The 20,477-nt window shown below is 38.7% G+C and overlaps 1 protein-coding gene across 7 annotated transcripts in view; it reads right to left on the reverse strand.

Moving 5' to 3' along the window:
- Window positions 1–20,477, reverse strand: part of POU6F2 (POU class 6 homeobox 2) — a 353,312-nt gene that overhangs the window by 95,672 nt on the left and 237,163 nt on the right. For all 7 annotated transcript variants that reach the window (XM_027655870.1, XM_027655869.1, XM_027655873.1 and 4 more), the window contains one exon: window positions 4,801–5,102. In XM_027655870.1, the coding sequence (XP_027511671.1) occupies window positions 4,801–5,102 (302 nt within the window). The remainder of the gene's footprint in view (window positions 1–4,800; window positions 5,103–20,477) is intronic.

Here is a 20,477-nt window from a genome sequence, read left to right on the forward strand (position 1 = left end):
AGGCTTCTATGACAAAAGGGACTGTTCAGGAAAGAGTTCTGAAAACAGTCAGAATAATTTTACAGTAAGAAAATCTCTGGGGCATTTCCTGTTTGTCTGTTCCTATTCACACACAAACAGAACAGTAGAAATCATTGAGAATTCTTCTATTCCTATAGTGTAGCTCTCCCTTTCCAGGTCTGGCTGTGCGTACATTCATCTTATCCATATCTCTAAAACATACAGTGAATGTCAGCACCAGAAACTAACCTTTTTTTGGAGCCAGTTAAACATATGGTGCTGATACAAAGTGCCTTATTCTGGTAGTCAAGCAGAGTAATTGGCTACTTAGTACTTAGGCATATCTGATTTTATACACCATATAATCAAGTTTCTATGAGTCCAAAGATTTAACTGAATGGCAACTCTGTAAGAGGTGCTAGCTATCCTTTGAAGTTACAACATGCTGTCCACTCAAAAACTCATATATTTTTTCATGTAATAACACTGAATATTAATGGGAGAAACATATTTTGAGAAGTTATTTTCCCAGAAGGAAAGGTTTCGAAGTCTTCAACTTGTGTCATGATATAGCCTGTCTTTCACCTTTGGATTCCTTTGTCTCAATCAATTGACACAATGAAAGACAAAATCAGATTATCATTATCTTTTTTTTCATCATTTTAAAATGAAGGCATGAAAGTCTTCCATCATTTGCCTGACCTACCACTTCCTGAAATAGAGCTCAGCTTTGGAAAATCCTTCTCTGGTTGTTGTCTTCTGCAAATAAGTGATACCCTTCGTTCTGCAGTGGTAACCACTGTAAATCTGGACCATAATCACTGATGACAACAAAGAATTCAGGTCCTGGAACCCGAAGTGAGGTTTTATATCTTTCTACACAATTACTAAAGGACTCCCTAAAAAAAAGAGTTTTGTAACTACAATCCAGCCAAATCAGAGCAGCGTATTATAGAATAATCTGACAAGAATAATTCTGAGACTTTTAGCTGGTGTACACTACACTGGATTATTAATTTCTGATCAGATACCGAAGTACCTCACCCAAGTATACCTAAGCAAGTCACTTTCATTTAATTTGCCTTCTGAGAGACATGACAGCATCTGTACACCTTGAGATGTAATTGCTGTTATCTTTCAGAGTTTTTTTAAACAAACACAATCATCCTCCTGAATTACTAACTTTCCATGACAATTTTTTGAGGCTGCATTTTTTTAAACTAATATCTTTCAGACAGATCCTGAATAATGTAAGAGGATAAAGCCCCTATGAAAAAATCAAGAATTCAGAAATGAAATTTTAGCTGTCAAACTTGGTTGATCTTTATTCTCTTAATATTCTTCAAACAAACCCCATTTCACTCTATTTCATAAAGAACATTACCTTAGAGGCCATAATATCTCTGAATTTTGTTCTAGGTTGATTTTTAAGTTAGAGCATTAAACATTAAAAAACCCCCACATTCTAAGCAGCTATTATGAGGAACTGCTGCCAAACGCGTGTTCTTGCCTTTTTTTTTATTTTAAATGTTTGTGCAGAAGAAAATTATTTCAGATTCGATCCTCAAGACAGATTTACAGGGGTAAAACAGCCTTTCTCTGCAGGATTTAGAATGGAAAGACAAATTTCATGGGGGAGATCTTACCACTGCTCTGATTTAGCAAAGTAGCCAAACAACCATATATAAAGTGCAACAGCAGTTCCTCTGGAACTATTTCTGAGTGTCACTTGTTTGCATATTAAAGTGTCTCAGCGACCTTGGCAATATGACAGAGCATTCTTCAAGTTCTTAATTATTTCTTAGGGAAACTCGAGAAGTATTACACTTGCTGCAGAAATGCTTTAGAAAAGGCTAGAAGGCCAAAGTAATGACCCCATTCACATTGCTTAAGATGAGGACAGAGGTTCTGTGCTGAATGGAGTACTGTCCTGCACTTTGGCCACAACAACACCATACAGTGCCACAGGTTGGGGACAGAGTGGCTGGAGAGCAGCCAGGTAGAAAAGGAGTTGGGAGTTTGGATTGACAGGAAGCTGAACATGAGCCAGCAGTGTGCCCAGGTGGCCAAGAAGGCCAATGGCATCCTGTCCTGGATCAGGAACAGTGTCGCCAGCAGGACCAGGGCAGTGATTCTTCCCCTCTATTCAGTGCTGGTGAGGCCACAGCTTGAGTACTGTGTCCAGTTCTGGGCCCTTCAGTTCAGGAAGGATATTGAGGTGCTGGAGCAGGTCCAGAGAAGAGCAACCAGGATGGTGAAGGGTCTGGAGAGGCTGAGGGAGCTGGGGTTGTTTAGTCTGGAGAAGAGGAGGCTCAGAGGAGACCTCATCACTCTCTACAACTACCTGAAAGGAGGTTGTAGCCAGGTGGGCATCGGTCTCTTCTGCCAGGCAACCAGCAGCAGGACAAGAGGGCACCGTCTTAAGCTGTGCCAGGGGAGATTCAGCTTAGACATCAGGAAGAAATTCTTCACAGAAACGGCAATTGGGCATTGGGATGGGTTGCCCAGGGAGGTGGTGGAGTCACTGTCCCTGGAGATATTTAAGAAGAGACTGGATGTGGCACTTAGTGCTATGGTCTAATTGACAGGGTGGTGTTGGGTCAAAGGTTGAACTTGATGATTTCAGAGTTCTTTTCCAGCCTAGTGGATCCTGTGATTCTGTGAATTCTAGCTTCTCTTCTGGATGTCAGTACACAGCGTATTTGTGAACAAACTTTGGGTTTTCATAGCTATTTACATGACAAGGATCAAAGAGAAAAGAACATTAAAAATACTTATTCCACAATTTGTAAGTAACTCTTTAATGCTTAGAAAGAACTGACAGCAAATGAATTCTCATTCTTTTACTGCTGTTCTGAAAGCGTCCCAGTCATGCAGCTGCCTTACCAGTACTGGCAGTCCAGGGGAAATGCCAGACTCTCACACTGGTGTCTTTCATTAAATCTAATCCCAATTCCTACAAAGTTTAGGGGATAGCATTTGAACTAAAACTGCCTCAGAGCACTTGGTTCCCTCCTTTCACTTCTGCTGTCTGCCACATTCAGACTTCCCTCAGAAGGGTAGCTGTGAACTAAAGAGACAGATATGCTGAGGTAACTATATAGAAACATTGTCATTGGTACCTACCATGCAAGGTTTTACTTATATTGTTTGTACATCTGCAAGTGAGAGGTGACCCTGGGAACCTAACAGTGGAAAGTGCTTCTACTGACCTGTACATCACAGATGACAAGTGGAAATACTCAGATTCCGTTGAGATTTACAATGAGACCAGAGGCTATATGAGAGCTAAGACTTCAGATTCAGTGTTAGTACAACCCTCTTGAGGTATGTTGTCTAGATAATCACACTTCCTCCCTACCCCAAGTATAATTTATTTGTGCATTTGCTTTGTTCATAAACCTTAATGACTTTCAATGCACAATATTTAGCAGGCATATAGTGTATACAGTTAGTGTGCATACATTACAGCTGTACCAAGACAATAAAATGTAACAGAAGCTCCTCTGAAAATATCTTTGTCTCTGTATGTCAATAATCTGCATACAAAGGAGTCCCAAAGTACTCACTAGTGTGATAGACTGGGCATTAAGTGATGCATAAGTAGCCCTTTAGACAATACACAAAAGAAGCTTTAGAAATGTTACTCTCTACTATAAGAAAAAACTCAGCAAGCAAGGACACATTTCTCGCAGATTTTTATGTCTATTATCTAAACCATTAAAAAAAATCAGATTTCATGCTATTTAGTGTAAGCTCAGATTAATGCAGGTTTCACTGGCCACATGGCAAACACAGTTTTTTGTAAACCAATTCCCTTAATTGTCTAAAAAAGGATTGTTTAATTATTAAGCTAATGCAGTTTTATTTCTGCAGGAAATGGAGCCAAATCCATCAGTGCGAATAAAACATTTAAAGTGGTGTCTCAAAATTTAGAGAATAAAATTAATAGAGGCTTTGCTGGTTTCTAAGTGCAATTCCACTGCCTAGTGAATGAGACTCCATTTACTTCACAATCTACCCTGCTGTTCAGAATCATACTTATAGATACAGTCAAACTGTTCTTGCACAATATGAATATAGCATGACCCGTGTAATGCAAGAACACTGAACCCTAAGAACATAGGACCCCTGGATCAGAGTTCTTCTGTTTCTGCCCAGGAGTTTCAAGGTGGGCAGAGCCAACCATCAGTATGAGTGCCACAGCTGTTGGTCTATTAAAAAATATCCATATCATTGGAGTGAGTATCTACAAAAGGCACTAACTGGCATCGTTAGCTTTGGAGTCTATACTGAGAATTTTAGCAGAAGTATTTGGTTCTTAGCAGGATAAAAATTAGGACTGTGATTTCAAGAGGAGGGATAACCCATCCATCCCTTTCACATGTCCACCAGTAAAAGCTCTATTTCTTTAAGGGACAGTCAGGACAGGTAATGAATAGCTAACATAGTTGTCCCTTAAGGGTAACTGCCGGGAAAATGCCATTTGCGAATGTCACATGATGAATCTGTGGAAAAAATTAGAGAGTTTTCTGTGGGTTTTGCAATATGGAGTCTAACAGCAAAAGACATTTACTACTCAGAAAGCAACAACCTAGAACCATCATTAGGTATGCTTTTCTGGCTTATCAGGTCTTTTAGCTGTTCTAACCTGAATACCTGCAAGGATTAAGTAATACAAGGTGGAATTTCTCAGCCTGTGTGGTCAAAAGGCATAACCTTCACTTGATTTCTCAGTACAGTGAAAGAGAATGCACTTGCTGTTTTTGGACCATTGGAGATTTTTATGTAACATCCTACCTGCAGTGGATTTGGTGAAGTAAGAGGAGATGGAAGGCCATGCCCTGGTGACTGGTTGGGTTTCTGAGGGGAGCTGGAGGACTGCGAGGCTGGAGGAGGTTGGCTCTGGCTCTGGGACTGTGTTTGGTTCTGCTGTGGTGGTGCTGATGGCTGTGGCTGTGGCTGCTGGGTCTGCTGGGGTGGCTGTGGAGTCTGTGCCTGCTGACCTTGCTGCTGCTGCTGGCTTTGCTGCTGCTGCTGTTGGTGCTGGAGCTGTTGAAGATGCTGAAGCTGTTGAAGCTGGGAGTTCAGGGATGAGGTAGCTGTGAATTGAAGAGAGGTCAGGGAGTTATGCAAGTTTCAGTAATATCTATTGTGTTAAAGACATTTGGATTAAATTCTTGTTCTGTTACACTGGGGTTCACACTGCTCGCTGAGAACAGGTGGCCTCAAACTTCAGGATGTGGCAGGAAATTGTTCCCATAAAAAGTAGCCTGTGGTTCTGCCAGTATAATTCTGTGGTAAGAGCTTGACTTCACTAGGGGCAATGAATCTAAACTTTGAAAGGGTTATAGGTCTGCCCACAGGATGGGGGTCAGAGCTGACCAGCAGTCTTTGCTCAGACAAGCTTACCAGCGGAACTAATGGGAATATTACATGCCTACAACAGCTTGTCACTGTACATGGTATAGTAAAAACTCATAACATGAACTGGTGCTGTTATATAAGGGAGGAGAAAACCAGAATTGTAAAATAAAAGATGCTCTGAAAGCAGCTTTGTCATGTCATTATACAACAGGTATCAGGAAATAAAACATTGAGCTGTGAAATTTTGGTTGAAATGCTTAGGTAGCAAAAATGCCCAATAAAATATGTGTATCTCTGAAATAAGAACTGCTCCTTATAATTCACATCTAAAAGCTGTGCATTTCTTCTTGTGACTTGCAATGCTCACTTACTCCTGGTAGTAAAGACTTACTGTGTTTTGCTAGCATGTGCTCCAAATATGAGGCTTGGAAATGAGTGGCTCATGTTAACCTGCTGGCACAGAGGAGCAAGCCTTATTTCCCAGAGACACTTTCAAATTGACTCGGGCATTCATTAAATTCAAAAAGGCAGAAAGTGTGTCATAAGGATGTCACTAAGGAAGAACAGCTTCAAGCAGCAGCTAGAGCATCACAAGAGCCTGATGCTTTCTGGGGTTATGCCCTGAAAAAGTCATCTGGGTCTCTGGCCTTACCCACTTTAATCAACATCTCAGGGATTGTGTTAGTTAGCTACGAGATCCCAAGAGGAGCAGCTTGCAAGGTCATTATACTGTTTTTCACTCTGTATACTGCTTTGCCAACACCACCCTGTATTCTAATTTCCAACCACAGAAGCCAAAGTAAACTGCGAATGAATCAAATTTTTTATTTCTAAAATGACATTCAGATTTCATGGCCACAAACTCTGTTCACCAAGTTATTTGTGGACTGGCAGATAAAGACAAGTCATCTCCACTTCCTTTTCTTGCCAACATCCCTATTTCAGCTTTCTAGATGTCTATGCCCTGGGGTTGAACCTGAGGTCTTGGTACGACTTATGGAATCAATGAGCCATAAACTGGAATAAGCAAAAGAAAAAAGAAAAGAAAGTGGAGAAAGATGAGGTAGAATGGGTAAACCAGAAAAGGCTGTGTGAAGAAAAAGTGTGAGGCTTGATAGGAAGAGCTGTTGGTTATCTATTCTTATACTCGTAGCTGCTCTAAATTTCAATAGATGTGGGAATCAAACTAAAAATATACCTTTACAAAAGTTATAGCCATCTGTATGTGACTTCAACAAGGAACCTGAATAATGCAGAGAAGGAGGACCAGTAACACCAATATATTTCCATCAGGAAAGTCCCATCAGAAGTTTTGTGTTTCAACATAAAAGAGAGTGACCATCAGATTAAAAACCTGCATAGTAGCTCATGCAAAAGAAATCACCCTGGAGAAGTAAGGGTCCACTCCCATCAATTTCTTGATGAGAACTTGTACCTAATGCCCCAAAGCCAAGAGAGTAGTAAGTGGAAATATAATCTAAGGCATAGGATGGTTTGAATACAAGAAAGCAACTGCGTAGATGAATACTAATCATAGCATGAAACAGATGTCAAGGAAAACTATTCACCAGTTTTATCTGTAGGTATGTACACAGAGGCAGAAAGATCCTTCCCATTCCCATGAGGAAAAAAGAAATCTAGACCAGCTCTTTATTTTGTGCAGGCCATTTCTTCACCTGTGATAGCTTAGCAGACTGGATGACCTGCTGATAACCAGAAACAAGACCTCAAATATAACAATCCCTTATTGCATCCACAGACTCCAATAGAGAAATGAATTAAATGACATTCCACAGAAGAATGACTTCTAATCCACATGGCTAATGAAGAGGAACGAGGGATCATTTTATATCATTTTATATCTTATGAGCACAATTGGACAGGATGAGACAAAACCTTCTTATCTAGGAGTAGAAAAGCTTTGCCTTCAGTACTGCTCAATACTTGAATGTTGGTGAATGCAGGAATACTGATAACTCTACTCTAGAAACTTTTGTGCTGGAAATGAAGACCTTCTTGCTGGGGTGGAAGGTACTCCCTGAAGGAAAACCTTGTTGATGGAGAAAAGTTGCTTCATGGAAAATTTTCCAGGTTCGTTGCCAGCAACTGCACAAAATTATTCAAATAACTTCTTGAGTTTTCATATAATTCCTTTATAAAGTCTCTTTGAAACCTACCATTATGCTGAGCTTTAAATTGCATTGAAGTGCCTTAGTGAGGTATGACTGTTTAACATAGTGTTGCTAAACAAACGGAAAAGGAATTGGAAGAAGGATTGTTAGATTGGGAAAGGCATTCTCAAAGCCACACAGTAGGTGTACTGCAGAGGTGGTTTTAGGGCTCTGTATCATGCCTGCAGTCCATTGTTCATGCTGCTGGATTGCATTGCCTCTCATGGTGTGGGTATCTACAGCAGGGGTTGTGTCATATTATTGTTTGCAATCAAATCCAATCCAACTCCCAGAGCTTGCTTGCGTAGCTCATCCATTATAAATCATATACCTGTCTAACATTTGTCACTTTCTGCAGAGCTTGGAGTCTGATGGAATTTCAGGTGGTACAACAGTGCTATGTCTGCATGTATAAAAGATAACATGCACTGCCTACCTCACAGGAATCTTTTTTATGACTTACTGGCTAACAGCTGGGTAAAACTTTGACATATTTAAGTAAAAAGTGCTTACTTTCTTTTAGAATTACATTCAAGAATTAAAGAGGCTTGCAAAGAATTGCAGAAAGTTCTTTCAGTGGTTAAAAATGTCAACATAAAGTGTCACTTTAAAAGAGAGACAATTAACTTAAAATGCATGCAAGCTATGAAAAACCATGAGAAAATCCACAAAAGCTGTGTGACATGTCAACTTTCCTTAAGAAGAATACATATTGAATAAACGGTAGGTATACATATCAGGTATCCAAGAAGACAGTAAGAAAACTAATACCTACAAGGAAGCAATGGCACAAGGTATTTTCAAACCCAGGACTCAGCCAGAATTTCTTGATTGCTGTAGTGCCATGACAGACTTCCTATGGGATCACACCATAGTTTATGATCCTACGTTAAGCGGATTATGGTTAGTCACAGTATCAAAGCATTTACATTAGAATAAGAGATATGGAGTTAAGTGGAGCAAATGGATGGTCAAGAGGCAGCGAAAGCAAACTTTCTGATCTCCCAGGTCATCTATATCTATACTTCTCATAGACCTCAGGCTACTTTAAGGATTAGGTGAAGTTATGACCTAAGGAACACACTCCTTCTTGACTTTCTTTGGGGGATACTTTAGGCACAGTTGTGCCATGAATTTACAAAATTTACACAAAATGTGTTGTTTCATATTCTGTTTCTCTGCTGGTTACCTTCAGAGAAAACTGAAATGAAACTAAAATGCCCCTATGTCAATTAGAATGTTGCAATGGGAAAAATTCACCTCTGATGCAAACATGCTGAAATAACCAGTCTGATCCATAATGAGGGAATGACTGAGTCTTTGTTTTAGCAGGAAAACTGAAAAGCCTCTGTCTTGTATTCCCAATCTTGATTTTATTAACTGAAAGTAGTAGCAATTGCCTGCTGCTTCTAGCTAACAAGTTGTAATGTAAGTATGGAATATCCCTGGTTATATTTTAAATAAAAACATACATTTTAAAGCTTAATCACAATTCTTCAAAAAGCAAGGAACATAAGTAGGCCCACAAATGTTTATATAATGAAAACAATTTAAAATTAGGACTCTTTTTATTTCACCTCTCCTTCACAACATGAACTCAGATTCTTAAGACCTCTCTAGCGCTTGGCAGAAGATCAAATTAATGTTCAGGGATTCAATTCATATCTAGAATCTGCTCCTGTGGATAAGCTTCACATAATGTCTGATTTATTTCATTAATGTTTTGTGCATGCTTGTTTCTGTGTAAATAGGGAAAAGGGGTAGGAGGAATAAGAAATAATTTTAACTTACAAACTATTGTGCTACTCCAGCATCTATCCCCCTATTTACATAATTGCATAGTTGTTCTTCAGTGCCTTGATACAATGTACAATGGACTAAAAAGAAGAAAATCATACATTAAACCTTTTCCTATTTGACTGAGCACAGAACTTGACTCTTGCCATTTCAAGGGCTTAATGCCTTTTTCCACTTCCCCAGTAATGGAAAACGGATTTGCATTGCCTTAAACTGAAAAGTGTAACTAACTTAAGCATCTGGGCTTGCGTTTGATCTGACATGGGCTGCTTTTTTTTTCCACCCTGTTGTTTCTCTTCTAATGAGGTTTATGTCCTTCCTTTCTTTGAAACATATTTCTAAAGATTGAATACACACACTGAACAATATAATGCAAGCCTGTGTTTACATTCTCTCCCTCCTGGGTAATGAGGGGTAGGTTAGCCAAATACCCAACGTGTTTTTGCATATGCTCAAATTTTCTTTTTGAGAGAAAAAAATGTGAGTTCTTTTAAATATGTTAGCATCCTCTTTGTGAAAAAAATCCCTGAAGGGTTGGACTTGTGGCTGAAGAGATTAGTAATGGGATACAGAGCATATTATTTCTAAATCACTGGTTCAAATCAAGTCTAGGTCAATATAAGGAACAAAAGTCATTGCACTTTAATGGTGCTTTTGCCTGTTTTCTACCTTATAGAAGATGTATTAAATGTATAGAAGTTGTATTCACACGCCGATATCCACAGAGAGCATGCATTGGAAACAGTTTGCCACACAGTCAAGGCAATAAATTGATGGTCTTCCAACACATAATGAGGAAGATCATAAAGGCTGTGGCTTTGGATAGAATCAATTGAAATCATTATTTGCATTTTCAGCAGATGGGCTAAGGAGAAAAAGAGTGAGGAGACCAAGTCGTCTTCTTGTTCCTAAAGGTGATCCCTCAAGGTTACAGCTGCAGAACACAGATGGGGTTATGGAGAGAAACTTGCATCGCCAATACTCCTCTATACCAATTCTGCAGATAAACAGAGGGCTTCACTTTCTACTGTTGTCATATCCAGCATCTTTCATGAGCACTAAATTCACTTTAAAGAATGTAGGCAATAAAAAAGGAAGTATTAAAAAGAAAACCATCATAATTTATATGGTGCCTGTGGTGTCTCCACATTTTGATGAATACTGGAACTTCCCTGACAAATGATCCACTGCATTAAATAAATCTGACACTTTTTTCCTTACCAAACCTTAAAATGTACAATAATGCAGTAAAATGTTAAGGAAAAAAAAAGAAGAAAAATTTGTTCTAGGTAGAGAGCTTGACTAAGTATCAGGGCAAGCATATTTGGAATAATTGCCATTTTAAGATGATCTAGAGGCTATTTTCCTCTAGTTTATGACAACACTCTGTGAGTAAAGTTCCCTGAGTGTATTTTAAAAATTGCATTAACCTATTTAAAATGCCCAAAGGCAAGAACAAGCTGGAGAAATTAGACTTTAATAAGCCATTTGCTTCCTCAGTTCAAATGGGACCTTAGGTTGCATATTGTACAAATGGCTGAAACATTAACTGGAGTCAGGGTATCACCAAGACACAGGGGATCAATCAGGGAGTTGTCTTGGGATTCTCATGCAAAGATAGGCAATTAAACATAGTATGACAGCAGTGTAAGTGTTCGAATGCCAAAACCTGTGTGTTGAGCAACCAGTATCTAGATCTTGTAAATTCCTATTTTACCAGCCAGATTTCTTTTTAGTGAAAACGTCACTGTGTCAAAGATCAGGTGTAGGATCTTAACATTAAGTCCTTACGTCAGATAAAAGCAGTTTTCTAATTACAGAGTGCAGAACTGATCTCAGATTGTCTAAGAACAGAATAATGTTAGAATGGTATTTTAATTTGAGTGGTGTAGTATTCCTGCAGATCGGATTTCTAGACCATATAGAGCCCCTAAGAATGTCCTATGGACCAGAATTTAAGCTAACCTCCAATTTCTTGGGCAAAATTCTTCAGGATTCCTTTGAAAGAAACAGGGGAAAAATTATCATCTAAAAGCAGCAGAACTCAATATAAGATTTTACAGACAAAGGGATATGACAGGGAACAGCTGAATGACACAAAGAAATTAAGTTTGAAACAACAGTCTGCTGACTTAGAGAACAATGACCATGATTTATAATGAACATCTGACAAAGTCTGGGCACTCTCTGAACATACAGCCTTTAATGATAGGAACTGCAGCTTTTTTTTGCTCTCCTTGAGTCTTTCAGATGCTCTAATATTGATGGGAACCATAACTTCAATGGCACTAAGTGTTTGGCGTGCCTCAAAGTAGCAATGTAGGAAAAGCAGTGCAACAACATACAGCCCCAGGAGTCTCAGAAGAGGTTGTCCAGAATCGTGTCCTGCAGTTCAGACAGTCACAGGTCCCCATTCTACCAGGTGCCCTGCCATTTCTCCTGACAAGGTGGCTATGTGAGGTTTTGGGGCAAAGTCTTATCAAGAGGAGTTTATTGAACTGCCTAGTAGCTTCAAAGAGTGATTTTGCATTCTTTCAGATAATAGATCTGCAGTTGCATCTTCTATAATTGTTTATAGCAAATGGCTCTTCTGACAAAGAAATATTTATCCAGGTACAGCTTCAGCAATGGTTCTTTGAAGATCAGGAATTATAAGAAGTCTCTTCAAAGAGTCTTTGAACTGAGTCATGTTTCCTTAACTAAAAGTGAAGTTACTGTAAGTGAAATGTACTGCGTGTTTTGTGCATGCATGTGTTTGGGTGGTTTGTTTTTTTTAAACAATGCAATCAAATAGTGGATCAAAGTGTTTGTGGTTTAAAAGGTTGGTGTGTATGCTGAGCTTGTGAAAGTATCCTCAGAATGGCAAAGGACAATGTCACATCCCCCCAGCCTCAACTGAGGGAAGCAACAAAGGCTACTGTGCCTAGTTTGACGTGGTGTGACTGGTTGCTTTCATCTCTCAGACTCTCATTATAACTGTGTTTCTATCATTTTTCACTTCAAGTCTTTTCTGAAAGCTGGTAGACTTGAGACAACTCTGTTTTCTATTAAGAACTCCAAGATTTAAGCAGCTGTAAATTCTGTTCCCAGTGCATGAATTCCAGCCAGAGAAGTTAGCTGAACAGCAGTGAGAAGAGGCCATGGAATGACTCAGAGAACAGCAACGTGTACATTAGAAGGAGAAAGGGAAAAAATGCAGCTCAGCCCACTTCTTTTCTTTACAATCAGTAAAACTACAACAGCAGGTGCAGGAACCAGGTGTACACAAATTCTCTGCTGGAGCAGTGACTTGAGCTTCAACCTTGTTAACAGGCTCTGTTTTCCTCAATATAGCCTTGAACTTCTGCTTTTAGCAAGACATGAAAAATTAAAAATGGTAGCAACAGGGTGAAAAACATGGGGAAGAGAACAAAACAAAACAAAATGTGGCTGCAGTGCTTAGTCCCCATGTAGAGACTGAAAACCATTCTTCACCAGTTGGGACACATGTGCCATGTTGAACATGGTGTACTTCATCAGTCACTAAAGAAAAAAAATGGACTAAAAAACTTTCTCTGAATGACACAAGGTATTGTTTAATGGTTGTGGCACAGAAACAATCTCGAGCACAGGTCACTGGGTTGGTGAGAAGGTTCTGTACCAGGTGCTGTAATGTCAGGATGAGAGCAAAAGATTGAGGTGTTCTTTCTTTCGATAAGGGATCAATGTCACTCTAGAATACACAACTCCCTCCACATGAGAAATTGTAGAAGACCTGGGAGACAAACTTTAATTTGATAATCTGTCATACCACAAGCAATTCCTGAATGTATGTACCACTAGCAAGGTACATGATGCTTGCCTGCTGTTGACTAACAGCAGCTCTATTTTGCTGTCTTTAAGAATCTTCCTTGATTTTATTACATACCATGAGTAGATAACACTGTATTTAGCTGTGTGCATTTCAAAACATACCACAGTATCTCCTGTGGTAAGGACAGCCATGTCCTTTTTGTAATATTTAAGCTGACTAGAGGTCAGTTTGCCTGTATCCCTTTTACTAGTTAATTTTACTTGCAGAAGAGATTCAAAATAAAGTTAAACAGTAGTTAAGCAATGGTTCTGGATTGTGCAGTTGATCATTTGCTACGGGTAGGCTGACTGCTCAGTTTTAATTTTCAGTAAAATGAGAGTGGCTGAATATCAGATTTCTTTCCTGTCTCTATAGCTCATCAGCCAAACACGTTGCTGCTTCAGATGCTAATCCTAGCTGAGCTCTGCTTGGCATCTATCACCTTTGCACAGCAACAGCGAATTAGCTGCTCTTCGGGTGCTCATGTGCTCCCACCTAATTTCCTGCTCACTATTGAAATAAACAACCTGGCTATTCACACAGACAAATTCCTCATCAGTATAGAATTTGTGTGGGAGATTTAGGGAGAAGGGTTTATAGTCAATCCTCATTCACAGGCTGTAAAGTCAGTCACACTCCTGTGTTAGGATGAGAACCATGCACAGCTGAAGCGAAGGGCTGAGGAGTCCAAAAAAGCAGCTACACTGCACTGCCCAGTCAATGCACTGTCCAGTTCATGGCTTCCAAAAGCACATCAGGAAACCCCATGCTTTTGATATTTCATACATTTTTGTACACTGAAAAATAGCAGTTAATAGCAGGCCTTTGAAAAAACTCCTTTTAGATCTTACTTTGTCTATTAAGGTGCTTTTTCAGGGTTAATTATTTTGAATTTGAAAAGAATACACAGCAATTAATCAAAAAACTTCAACTTGAATAATGTATTTACTTACATGGAGCAGGAGTCACCAGTTATATAAAGGGAACAAAATCCAAAGGATGAATTTACAATTATCCTTATCAATGAAAATACTTCTTTTTTCAGACCAGAAAAAAAAAATTGGTTGGTAGTCAGTGATTCTCAAAAAAAAAACAACTAACAGGAAGCTAGTCTTTGCTCTCATAAGGGAACATTGCCCTAATTTTAATATTCGGGACAATGAAATATTTTAAATAAGGGTTTAGGTCTCATCAGCTGCACGTTAGCTATACCAAACCTAAATGATATTACAAAACATTGCCAATGCATGAAGGCTGTTATAGATATTAAACACCTATATAACATCTATTGTTAATGTTATCCTTTTAAGAATTATAATAGAATCCTCTAGAACTTGCTCTAAAATTACAAAAAAATTCATAAGAGAATGTATCTTAATATGTGTATTTTATTCCTCCTATAGAAACAGACTGGTAGTGATGTATCCAGGTTGTGTGAAATTTCCAAACACCAACTATCATTTTCTCTTAAAATTTTCTTCTGTTATATTACTCTTTTCTTAAAATAATGCAAAAGCTAACTTTAACTGTGGACAATTAAGAAAATTTTGATGATAATGAAAATATTGATCATAATGTGAAATTGATTGCTAATGTGTAGCTATAGATAATGGTGTTTGGTGGGGGGGAGGGCAAAAGGAGAGAACTTGCTGTTCAAAAATTTCCTTACTTTTAAAATTAGTGAATTTCTCATCCTCCTGTGGAAGCCCATTGACAGGTACAGGTGAAAATAATACACCGATACTGGGCAAACACCATTACTAGATTCACTTCACTAACTCCAATGCCAATTAAATAGACATAAGCTTGTTTCAAAATAGAGTATTTGAATGAAAAGTCTGGACCGTTCAACAGTACAAAACAAAGAAACATATGTCAGTGCTGATACAAGATCTAGCGTTTTGCTTAAATTGACTTCTGATTTCAGAAGTTAGTGGAAAAAATGCTTCTCAAGGGGGATGAACTTTCTATCACAGCAACACCGAGAACAAAAGTTGGCACAGTTAGTGCACATGGAAATCTGAAACCGCTACTTTAGATTTGTTTTGCCAAGTTTTAACTAAGTAGATACAAAAAAAATGTTCCTTTCATTTTCAGTGCCAGGGATTTTGTCTTTACTCGGTTGATTTTAATAGCTCGCTCAGAAGCTTGGAAATGAATGTTTTTTCCATCATCAATTTAAAACTTTTCCATTTGCCAGCTATAAATGTTTTTTCTACTGTGTGTTTTCAATGAAGCTGAAATGAAAAAGCTTTGATTTTCTATCCAAAGGCCAGGGAGCATAGGGCAAACTATTCTTTCATCTCCATCCCTGAGACAGAGCCAGGTCCAGCATCACGTGACCACAACACCACTCCATTCTTTCCCTTTCTACCAGAGTCTTCAAAAAGGCAATTTTTGGACTCACGTTTGTCTAAAGACGACCTGGAATGACCCGCTCTACAGAGGTCTTCCAGCATTCTGTTGGGGATGGCAATTCCAATGGCCATCATCTCCAGTGGTTGAATCACTGTTCTTCTCATACAGAGCCTTCTCTTTGTGCAGATATGGCCCCAACAACTTCCTTCCTTGTCCAGCTGTAGACATTTACTTCTTTACAGCTTATAGAACTATGATGGCACTCCAGCAATCCTCATCTTTGAATAGGGAACTGAAGGAAATGTAAATTTGGCTAAGCATTTTTCTGAAAATATTGTTCATGTGATTATGGGCAAAAGCAGTTTTGTAAGTTCCTGCCTTTATTTTTTCAGGAATGTTTAGGGATATTTTTTGCCAATAGCTACCCAATCATTAGAGCTTTTGAGAAGTGCATCAGAAAAACATCTAAAAAGATAAGACCCATAAGTGAAGGGAGTGTTCTGTAAGCAATCATCCAGTGCAAAACATTTCATTAGGAGATTTGCAGCATACACTGCTGACCATTTTAGGTATTTGGATTATGGATCACATAGACAGAAACTAATGCCAGGAAAGCATCTTATGCTTTAAAGTTTTGCACTGGAAAACTAAGAGAGGAAACCAAGAACATAAGGCCTCTGACAAAACCAGAAGTAATTTCCTTTTTTTTTTTTTAATTTTTTTTTTTAAGCTATGGCGTTCTTAAATAGATTAATTGTAACACCCCTTAATTATCTCACACAGTGATACATGTCTGAGCTCACACGTCTGACTTCATGCAAAAATAGTGCTAGAAGTTCTACTGATTTAACTAATGTTGCAATGATTTTCAGATTTAATCAGAACATATCCACAAAGCAGATAGGCTTTAGATGTCTGCACAATTCTGTCACTTTCTCAGCTGCAACTGGGAGTGGCCTTTTTGCTACGTACTGTCTGATGGATGTAAAACTGCATATCACTTGGCTGAGAGGGCTCAGTTTCCCCCCTGCCATAAGAGCATTCTAAAGAAATAGCCCTGGGAAGACCACAGGGAAAATGTGCAAGGCACTGCCTGTGTCTTGTGCCAGTATGGGTATGAATACAGAGCACACGCCACAGAGTAGCTCTCTACTGCTGAAATTCAGAAGAGTGCCATTGGCTTACATACTGATCTGCAACTTTAATCTTCCAGCAGAACACTTTAATCAGAAACTGCTTTCATAATTTGTAAACACTGCCAAATGTTTGATTCCAGGCTGTTTAAGTGATCAAACATTTGGGTGGAAAATAAAATAAATAACAATCAAACAATCAAACAAAGAAAGCATTTATAAATAATTAAATATGCTGTACTGACACATACTATTCCCATCTGGATGTTGCACTTCCAAGATATAAAACACAGTTTTATTAATTAGGAAAAAAATTTAAAAATATCCTGTATGACAGAAAAGTCAGATCAGAAACAGGGACTTGAGGGTGACTGTCTTATAGGTGAAGATCAGCCCCTGGGAATCCACTTCCTATTTCTGAACCTACCATACCTGCACCACCCCAGGCACAGCAGTTTCCTGTTCTATAAAAGACAAAGAAAGATAATAAACTTCATTTCCCTCACCACAGGAAGTTAAATTAGTGAAGTACAGCAATGTGTGCTAAAATCCTCAAAAAGAAGGAGGTCAAAGATACACAAAATTTTGTTTCCCCACAGAAAAGATTTTTATAGAGATACCACCTCTATTGTGTTAGTGAGAGATAGGTGGTTTAAAAGCACCCATTTATTTTAATTTTTCCTACTTTTTGATATTTTCTGGGTAATGCCCATAAGACTTTTTGAGATCTCCAACAATTAGGATGTCTTTTAAGATGAACTCTCAGCTCAGGCATATTTTGGGCACTTATCTCACACCAGATTTAGGTGATGCCTTAGAATGAAAAACAATCCCAGACTTCCTGGAAGACTAGTACTTGGATTTCATTGCATGCCACGATGAGCACCTCTATAACCAGAGACACACTGATGGAACTAGCTAAACTAAACTAGCTAACGATAATAATAATTTAAAAAACCCAAAAGAAAATTACAAGACATCACAGGTAATAAAGTGATTCCTCCGGTACAGTAAGATGGGCCAAAGAAACAGGAGGATGACAAAAGAAAATGAAGAAAGGAAAACAAATTCAAGGGTGATAACTATAGGACCCTGGTGGGCTTGTTATATGAATAGACTGCAGGCAACCGCATCCTGCTGCCTTGATGCTTCATAAATTCTGTCATCTTGTTAAGAAGCTGAAGACTACTGACCTCACTTCCTCTGCTAATAAGACTGTGCTGCTTTGTGCCAAGACTTTTATGATGCTTATGAAATTTGAAGCATTGTGCAAGCCTCCCTCCTTCCTACGCTAGTGATTACTACATCCCAAATTACAGAAGAACAAATGGGAAATGGAGACTGCTCTCCCTCTTTTGTGCAACAGTCCCTTCTTTCCCTCTTCCTAATCCCTTCCAAAATATTTCTCAGGCTCTCAGGACCAGCAATGCTAAGGCTTGCTTGGTTTTGTTTCTGCATATATTACTAATAATCATAGTAATAAACCAAGAAATATGAGTAGATTTTATGATGTTCACATATAGGTGTGACATACCAGAAAGACTTCCATGCATTATAAAGCCTGTGCAGGCAATATTCAGCCCTTTTGTCCACTGAGAACACAGAGCAAGTATCAGAGGGTCAAAGAGAGAGCAGCCACATCCCACATAGGTGTTTTGGAGGTACTCTCCAAGTACAAAGCCTATACAAGCTGTGTACTCAAAAGCTCTCCTTACTGCAGTTCAAAATAGGAGAAAACAGCTACTGCTCTCAGCACTTAATTCTGAAGAGCAAAATGTGCAAAGGCAACTGAGACCAGGTCCAGCCCAGTGGCTACAGCCACTCCTGATCATGAAAAATCCAGGGAAAGGCAGGCCTGTGACTTGTTCTCTCCATATTTTGCGTCATTTTTTTCCTAATTTAAAAAGGCACAAGACGAATCAAGGCAGCCGTTCCTTCCTTACACATGACAGGGCAAAAATATGTTTACACCACAGAAACCACAGAAAGCTTGTCTGTCAGTCTGTCAGCTGCTACAGCTTTGAGTGTTCACTCATGTAAGTGTTGGTACACATATTCCTTGGTACAGGAATATGCCTTTAAACTTTTACAGGATGCAACTTAAAAAAAAAAAAAAAAATCATTATTTCCTTTGCCCATGAGACTAGGTAGGTCCATAATAATCCCTGGCACTGGGGGAAGAAAAACCACCAACCCCCGTAGACTCCTCTTTTTCCCTCAAAGATCCTCTTTTCCTTAAAAGTTAAAAACCTCCAATGGCTACCTCTTGCAGCTGGTGAACCACCTTACAGATGCCCTTGCTGACTAGCTTTACCTTTATTATCTCAAAGCAAAAATGCTGCAAATAAAAATATACAAATCAACACAGCTGGTGAGGACAGAAAGACCAAATTCTTCTCCAGCTTTCACAGAGAAATGAAAGCAGAGTCACTTCTGAAGCCATGAGGAAAATGCAGCCTTTACTTACTAAGCTCTGAGAGCTTTACGTCCTGTGGATATGACTTCCTCTTTGCTTCAATTGTGTCACTAACACTGTGCTCCACACTTGCTTTGCCACCCTTAATAGGTTACACAGCAGACGTCCACTGTCTAGACTTACAATCCTTTCCAATAAGGAGAGTATGCAAACTCTTAATCGTGTATGCAGCAATAGAACTTGAAATATAACAGTAAAAAAAAACCAACCAAAAACAAAGCAAAAACAAGATACCATAACAAGTCCAAAAATCCTGGTTTCTTCCTGCCTTTCTCATAGTTTTTGCATGGGATCAAATTTCATCTTTACTGTGCTGTCGCTCTTATTAAGTAAAGGCAGTTTATATTTAACAATTCCATTATTTTCTTTTCTACATTACATAAGACCACATTAGGAGCCTGCTGAGTGTTCTCAGGCAGATCCAATCTGTTTTGCCTTGCACAGTCCAGTGATTGACTTGACTGACATTTCAAAATGGCCCTGTAAAACATTAGGTACCACCACCAGCTGCTCAAAATGGCTCTTTGTGCCAGGGACACTCCACTGTGCACAGGGTACTTACAGGAGGAGGGTGCACACACTTGGATAATGTATTTCAAAAAAGGAAGGAAGAAAAGAAGGAAGGAAAGAAGGAAGGAAGGAAGGAAGGAAGGAAGGAAACAGAATAATAAACATCCAGAGTCAAATGTGAGTGGCACAGCTATAATTCTTTATGAAGCAGCAGGTAAGATTGATTGTCAAGGGTCAAAAGGCTAGGTCAAACTCTACTCATTTGTCAGCTGAATGTCATTTCTGTTTTCCCTGTCACTAGATAGCTTTAAAAAAAATTGCAACTCCTTCCTCATTATCTGGGACTTGGCTCCCTTCCTGCAATCCAGTATTAATGAAACTGTACTTCAAGCCTGGCCTTCATCTGTAAGGTTCTTCTTCATGTATTTCTTCCCTTTCTTAAGTACTACAGAGTGGGGAAAATTTTAAAGATCACTTTAAAGATTACACACAGAGTAGCTGGAAAATTGCCACTACAGTGAAAATTATTTGAAAACATACATGAAGTATAAAAGTCTGAATGAACAAATACATAATTAAATCTTAGCAAGTCCAAAGCCCACACAACAATGTAATTGAATCATGGTTAAATCTGTGCACCTCATATGGAATCTTTAAAAAACCAACATGAATATTTTGAAATCAGGGGAAATGAGGGGAAAAAAACACCCCTTTTTTGTTATGATTACAAGTTATGCACCACTGGAGTAATGCTACTACTGAAATCCATCAATTTACTGTGAATATGATTTATATATATGTGATTAAGATAAAAATATGACCAATAAGTCCCT

The sequence above is a fragment of the Corapipo altera genome, unplaced genomic scaffold, assembly GCF_003945725.1.
Source record: "Corapipo altera isolate COAL_440 unplaced genomic scaffold, ASM394572v1 59, whole genome shotgun sequence".
Lineage (NCBI taxonomy): Eukaryota > Metazoa > Chordata > Aves > Passeriformes > Pipridae > Corapipo > Corapipo altera.